Source organism: Panthera pardus, unplaced genomic scaffold (genome assembly GCF_024362965.1).
Source record: "Panthera pardus isolate Hobbes unplaced genomic scaffold, ASM2436296v1 HiC_scaffold_11, whole genome shotgun sequence".
Classification (NCBI taxonomy): Eukaryota; Metazoa; Chordata; class Mammalia; order Carnivora; family Felidae; genus Panthera; species Panthera pardus.
In genome coordinates this window covers 99,500,202-99,507,511 of record NW_026526666.1, presented here as the reverse complement: position 1 = coordinate 99,507,511, position 7,310 = coordinate 99,500,202, and the positions used below count along the sequence as shown (strand labels likewise).

Genomic DNA, 7,310 nt, shown 5'->3' with positions numbered 1-7,310 from the left:
GAGGAGACGCCGGCGAGAGGAAATCGGCGGCGCGACGCCCGCGGCCCATTGGCCGCCTCGTCCTGGGGCCAGAAGCCCCGCCTCCCTGGCGGGGGTCACGTGATCCCTTTCAAAGATGGCCGCCCTGTTGTTTTGATGAATAATACTTGGTGGGGCGAGGGGGTAAGAGTAGGGGTGGAGGGGTAGGAGGATTTACTCTTCCGTCCAGAGCATCGCGAGTCCCGTCCTCCCCCTCCCCCCTGCCCGGGCTCCGGCTTGGAGGCGGGGCGTGGCCGGCCTGCTTTGGGAGGGGAGGGGCTTCCCTCTTCAGTGCTGGGCTCTGCCTCGGCGGCTCTGGGGTCGCCTTACCTCGGGGCATCCGTTCTGCAGTCCAACAGTTCCCGCCAGGGGCAAAGGGTAGGAAGGAGAGCAGGATCTGCTGGAGGAAGCACACCTGCCGTGCCACCACCGCGAAGACACAGCAGGCTCAGGGCACGAGACGAGCTGGAGACCCGAGTCCCTGGTCCGGGTAACCTGGGAAGCAGAGGGCAATAGTGGCGCCTTAAGATAACCCTGTAGCAGCAGCAGTGGCGGCCAAAGGAGGCTCCTCGGGGCACAGGCGGCTGTAGGAGGCTCTGGGGCGATTGGAGTGACCGACGCCAGGGCGGTTCAGTGCCTCTCGTGTTCTTATTTTTTAACCTCTGACTATGCAATTCTGAAACCTCCCCCATTCGGGGGACCAGACAGCCCGATAGACACCTTCCACTCTCCTCCCGCCCTGGTCACAAGAACAGAAGGATCTCTCCCTAACGCCTTTCACCATTAAGAGAAAAGCGATGGAGGAGCTGAGCGCTGATGAGGTGAGGAGGTTGGGGGACACCTTGGGAGATTAGTTGGCAACTCTTTGGCGCTTTGGACAAGGAAGGTATTGCGCCAGTGGTGCCTGGCCTTTGGGCTTGGGGAAGGAATGGAGATGACATTTTCCAAGAATAAAACGGGTCCCTGAGTGGGTCTCTGGTTGTGTTCTCCCGTATTATCTTGCTCTCTTTCTTCATTCTGAACTCCATTTGCTTCTTTTCGAGGCTTTTAGGGTCTGAAAGAAGAGGAGAGCACATTGAGGCGTTTATTCTTTTCCTCGGGGTGTTTAGGCAAGAAAGGCTACATTTACATCAAGTTAATGTGTGCGTGCACGCGCGCCTCACTGCAGAGATTTAAGAAAATAATTTTGGGTGGAATTAGAACGTCTGGGTGTGTGTTTTTAAAGGCAGTATTTGAAATCCCAGGTACGTGTGGCTGTTGCATTGCATAAGTTGATTAAACAGACGTCTGTGTTTGGGGGTGGCCTACAGACAGATTCTTTGGTATTTAACAAAATATACATCTAACAAGCTCAGTGAATTCCAGTTAAATTCTGCAATTTAACAGGTACTAGTGACCTCTGGCATACTTCTCTTTCATTCTGCCTTTCTCCAGTTTTTGGCCCTTTCTAACTTGTGTTCTGTGCAGGAAGCAAATGGAAGGAAATGACTTTTAAACTCCCATTATCATTTCTGGAAGGAGTCTTACAGATCCCTTTCTTGATGTTTTAGAGATCATTTAATAAGGGTGTCCTAAAAACGGTGGCAATTAGGGTACCAGGAATTTTCTGTGATCCTGCTGACTTCTATCCCTTCCTTTTTACAAATTGGGAGCTTCCCCTTCAGGATCCCTGCTGGCCTCCCTCTCTTCAGCATACCTCCTCGTTTCTTTCACTCGTTCATATAACACTTTCCTACAGTGAAAGTAGCTATCCATCAGGTTGGCTGTGCTATAAAACATACATGCTTTAGTTTCAGCTAGCGTAGTCAATATATTTAGTTAGGGACTACAGTTCTCCAGGGATGCAGCATGCAAGAGGTGAGTTCGAGTGTCAGCTAGGAACGAAAACAAATAATTTTGTGGGTCATGCTCCTTGGCTGTTTGGAAAGTCAGGATGGCTCATTCTGTGTTACTGACTCTTATTTTCTCAAATACGTCAGGAATGCAATCGTAACTAAAATTAGAAGAATATGGAACAGTTCCCTTCCTTGGGGTGGTAACTCTCAAGAGATCCCTTAGAGGCACTCTGTTCTAGGTAATTTTTACCACCCCTCCCGTGTCCCCTTTCTTTAACATCAGTGTTAATGGGTAATGTCTCTGAAGGCAAAACGTTTATGTTTTTAGTAGTCCTTTGCTTCCCGAAATTATTTTTTTCGTGACGTTCTCTGAATCGTCATACTGGAGATTTCACCCAGAAATTGTTTTCAAACAAATGAAGCACCGTATAATCTGAACGGTGCTACTTCACTTTACCCAGTTCTTGAGGAAGTTGTAACTTTTTTGTGGTCACGGAGGAACAAATGTAATCATGGTGGGAGGAGATCAGAAAAGCATTTTTCAGGTTCAAAAGAATTTTGAAATAAATGTGAAAACTTAAATTTACTAATATTAAACCAACATAAAGTTATATTCGACAGTTAGGTGGCCTGAACGCAGAGGAACCGTTCGGTAGCCGTTAATATACTCTCAGTGGAAGCTGGAACAAAGTTTTTTGGGGAAAAAAAAAATCTTAAGTTTCTTTTTTGTTGTTGTTGTTAATCCATTTCCTTAATTCTGGGATTAAGTGAACAATGTCCCAAGACATTTCCAGAATTTTTGCCTTGTATTGTTACTCTCTTGGTGGAAACTCTTGTCACAGATATGATAGGGGGCATTCATTTGAATGTTAGAAAGTATAGAAAGTAATACGTTTATATTGCCGAAAATGCAAACATACATCTCAGGGTGAAAACAGGTAAGACAGTGATCTTTCAGGCTGAATTAGGAAATCAGGTAAGGCAGAGTTTTATATCTTAACCAAATGGAAATGTGTGAGAGTACAGTCTCTGGAAAACAGAGGTTGATATAACCAGCCTGGAAGCTTCAGAAGATTTTACATTATGGGTACTTTCTGGTCCCCCTCATAGATCGGCTGGAATTCTTACCCTTTTCTTCTGTCTTTAACTTCCTTGCTGTTTATTGTTTGTGTAGCACATTACAGTGCGTTCACTGCTCTATGGAGTAGATCCATGACTAAGTTCATTCCCTTCAGGAACCTACATTCCAAACCTTCATTATTTACATTACATTCCGTACGTACACTACTCAGACTTGTGTTCCATATGCCAAGATGATGCTATGAGTAGGGCAGGGCAGGTATTTTAACCTGTTTTCAACTATAGTGATGAAGTTGCATTGAGATGATTTGCTTTTTCCTTTTCTTTCATTCTTTTTTTTTGGGGGGGGGGATGCTAAATCTTCTTTATGACCTAGTTCATCTTCAAGATGGCTGGCTGGGATAGTTAGGGTGTGGTCAAGGTTTTGGAAGAGGGGTGAGTAAGTCTTCCTTCCCAAATGCAGAATATGTGACCGTGCACTTTTTAGCAGTGTTCTTTGGGTGGAAAGGGACCAGCGTCTATTAACAGCCTTAGAAGGCTGCTCAGTGCCAGGCACTTGACAAACACTGTCTCCTTAAATAAAACAGTGTGACCAAGGGGCGCCCGGGTGGCTCAGTCCCTTGAGTGTCCCACTCTTGATCTCGGCTCAGGTCATGATCTCATGGTTCGTGAGTTCAGACCCCCGTTCTGTCAGGGCAGAGCCTGCTTGGGATTCTGTCTCTGTCTCTCTCTCCCTGGCTCTCTTTCTCAAAAAACAAAAACAAAACAAAGCCGTGCCGTCAAGCAGTCCTCACCTTTTCCTTATTTTACAGGTGAGGCAGCTGAGATTTAGGTTCACTGACTTGTCCGTAGTGACCTGGCTTCGAAGGTGACAGAGTTGGAATTCAGACCCGAGGTGCCTGATCTGAAAGCTCTTTCTACTACCTTTTATTGCCTGACAACTGGCAATAAAGTCACTGCAGCTTCCATACACGTGTCCTACTAACATGCTTGATCTACATAGTTCTTCTGTAGAAGTGTTGTTTTTCATGAATGCATTCATGCGGTGATCGAGTTGACGGTCTTTTTGGTACTGACTGTTTTTATCATGCGCCTCCAAAATGGTTCACTCAGGAAACATTTTTTTTTTTTTTTAAAAAGATGCCGTGTATTCCCAGAGATGCATTAGGTATGTTAGGAAAGAAAACAAGACAGTCGTTTTTCCGGAAGAAATTATGATTTAACCGGGGGATGGGGATGGAGGTAGAGATAAACAGGAATCCAGCAGTTACAGTACAGGGTGCTAAGTACTGGTGTGGAGGGATGCACAAGGCGTCAGGAAAAACAAGAAGGGACCCCTGCTAGGGCAGTGTAGTAGTGAAGACTTTCAGGATAAGGTGATGCCGAAGGCTGAGCAGTGGTTGCCAGGCAATGGCAGGGAGACTGGGGAGCCCAGGAAAAAAGTGAGCAGTAGTGGGACTGGGGACAGGAGTTTGCTGAGGGGGGGGGGGGGAAGGGGGGGGCGCGTGGTTGCAGGTGGCCCAGCACCAGATCTTGGAGGGTTTTCAGAAGTACCTAGGAGTTTGAACTTCCGCAGTAAGACTGCAAGAAGTCTTTGAGAAATGGTAAGAGGTTAGAAGGATAACTGGCAAGGGGTGTAAAAGTGGGTTGGAAGAAGGTGGCCGCAGGCCGGGGGGCCAGACGAGGAGGCTGGTGTTGCTGCCTAGCAGTGAGGAGTGGGAGTCGAAGGGAGGCATTGGCAGTGGGGGCGGAGGAGGGCAGACCCCAGAAATGCTGAGGATCTAAGTTAACGCGCTTGGAGTTGCAGTGATCGGATTGATAGAAAGGAGGCGGGGGTGGGGGAGGAGAGAAGAAGCTGATTCTTTGGTTTCTGGCTTGAGAGAAGGATGGAGGGGGGGGGGGGGTTAAGGAATTCCAGACAAGGAGCAAACAGGTATTTGGACCATTGAAAGATGAGTCAACATAGAGAGACCCCCACCCCAACATAGAGAGACCCCCACCCCGGCCTTTCTACTCTGACATCTCTGTCTCTTTGATCTTTTCTTTCTTTGTAACAGGCCTCAGAACCTAAGCTTACTTTTCCCCCACAATAGATCATTGCTGCCACTCACTTTATAATGAGGATTCTTCCTCAAGCCTGGGAGGAAAGTGGGGTGTATCCTCCCGGGTCCCTTCTCCACTCTTTTTGTTCATCTTAATCAAGGGACAGAGAATGGTTATGATATCAGCTAACATTTATTCAGTGCTTAATATGTGCTAAGCACTTAACTTGCTCAGCAAGGTTGGTAATGTCACCCCATTTTACAGATAAGAAAGTTGAGACTAGTAGAAATTCAGTTAACTTGCTGAAAGACATAGAGCTAGGAAGTGGCAGAACCCTGGATTTCTAATCCAGGGTCTGATTCCAGAGTTCTTTTTTTTTTTTTTTTAATGTTTATTTATTTATTTTTGAGAGATAGAGTACAATAGCCGTGGAAGGACAGAGAGAGAGGGAGACAGAGAATCCAAAGCGGGCGCTGTCAGCACAAAGCCCGACGCAGGGCTCGAACCCATGAACCACGAGTTCATGACCTGAGCCCAAGACAGACGCTTAACTGACTGAGCCACCCAGGCGCCCCCTGATTCCAGAGTTCCCAATTCCTTTACTAAACTACCTCCAACACAGAAATAATCTGAGCAAGGTTGTAATCTTTACAGCATTTTAACTGTCCCTTTGGAGTTATTGCCCCAGTTATTGCTAAGAGTGCAGCTCATCAAAATGCCCCTGTGTTCTCGTAGGGGAAGAAGACAGCAAGACTTCTGATGGGAGGCTCTTGGGTCTTCGGGCCTTTGCTTGGTACAGAGTGCATTTTCCCACAAGGTGCTTACAGTATGTCTAGGTGGAGGTGTCTTCCCGAAAGCAGCTCATTGAACCATATTTACTGTTTACTTGCCGCGTGGTAGACACCACAGGAGCCCTGCCTGGATGGAACTTCCTTCCAGTGGGAGGAAACATCATAGACAGCTGGTTCCACAGGGGATGTCATTTGGTGATGAGCCTATGAAGAGAAACCAAATGGGCAAAAAGGGTGGAGAGTAGTGGGGATGTGGAGCGTGTGCAGTTTTAGGAGGTGGCTTTTGAATAGAAATTGTAGGGATGACATGGGGCTCTTGGGCGGCTCAGTCGGTTGAGCGTCCGACTCTGGCTCAGGTCATGATCTCCCTGTTCCCGAGTTTGGGCCCCGCGTCGGGCTCTGCGCTGCCAGCTCAGAGCCTGGAGCCTGCTTCGGATGCAGTGTCTCCCTCTCTGTCTCTGCCCTTCCCTCGCTAACACTCTGTCTCAAAAATAAATAAACATTTAAAAAGTAAAAAAAAAAATTTTTAGGGTTGATAGGGAGCCATCTGGGGGGGAAGAGTGTTCCCAGGTACAAGGAACGGCAGGAACCAGGGGCACATCCTTGGTCTGCTGCCAGCACGGCAAGGAGGCACAGTGTGGCTGGAGCCTGCTGAGCTAGGGCCCGGTAGCAGAAGTCGTCATTCTAACAGCATAAATTTGAGTTCCTACACGTGGGGCTGAGTCAACCGTGAGATGCCCTCCCTACCCCCTTTTTGTTCCCCCTCACGTTTTAACGTCTTTGAAACTGGGATGCTTCTTCTGATGGCATGACCTGCGTCGGCCAGGTGGCAGGTGTGACACAGTCGTCATTTCCTGTTTATGTGCAAACCTGGTCGTACCTGTTTATGTTACTGCCCCTTCAGTTGAGTGCTACCGGCAGTTAAATTTAGTTGCCGTTTTAAATGCCTTCCCCAAACTCACACTTTGATCAGCAGTAAAAGCAAATGTTACTTTGTATGCAGAGAGGAATGGCAACATCTGTGGGGTGTCAATACAGGAGTAAAGAAAATGTTTGCTGTGGGAGGAATGACCACGATCCTGTGTTTTATTGCAGAGCCCCAACCGAGGGCGTTAGGGAGCTTTAGAGAAGCGGCGGCCCATAGGTTTGTGAAGCTGTGCCACATTTTGAAGTTGAACGTACGGTGAGAAGGATTGCCTTGCACACCTAGGCAATGCAGCTGAAGGTCGGAGACCCTGCACCTCCCTCCGAAAGAAATTTCAAAGCAATGGGAGGCTGGTGCAACTGTTTACGGCTCTGTCCCGGTCTGTTGTTAAGTCATTTTGTCGTGGTTTAATGGGCAGTATTTTTTTTCTTGGCGGTGCAAAAAATAATAGTGCAGCTTACAATCAGTGACGTCTTAAATCTGGTGGAATATGATATATGCCCAGTATTGCTCTAGAACATGAGGATATACACAGTGAAAAATATAGGCAGAATTCCCTGCCTTCATGGGTCTTACTTTATGACTTAGGGTTGTTTTTTTCTTTTTTACTTTAATTTT

The 7,310-nt window shown here is 47.3% G+C and overlaps 1 protein-coding gene across 1 annotated transcript in view; it reads left to right on the top strand.

The window, feature by feature from the left end:
* The first annotated feature begins 105 nt into the window (after positions 1-105).
* The window catches only part of UBE4B (ubiquitination factor E4B), a 121,579-nt gene continuing 114,374 nt past the window's right edge, over positions 106-7,310 (top strand). Inside the window, 1 exon segment of the mRNA XM_019461341.2 lies at positions 106-839. Coding sequence (XP_019316886.2) covers positions 816-839 — 24 coding nt within the window. The 5' untranslated portion in view covers positions 106-815.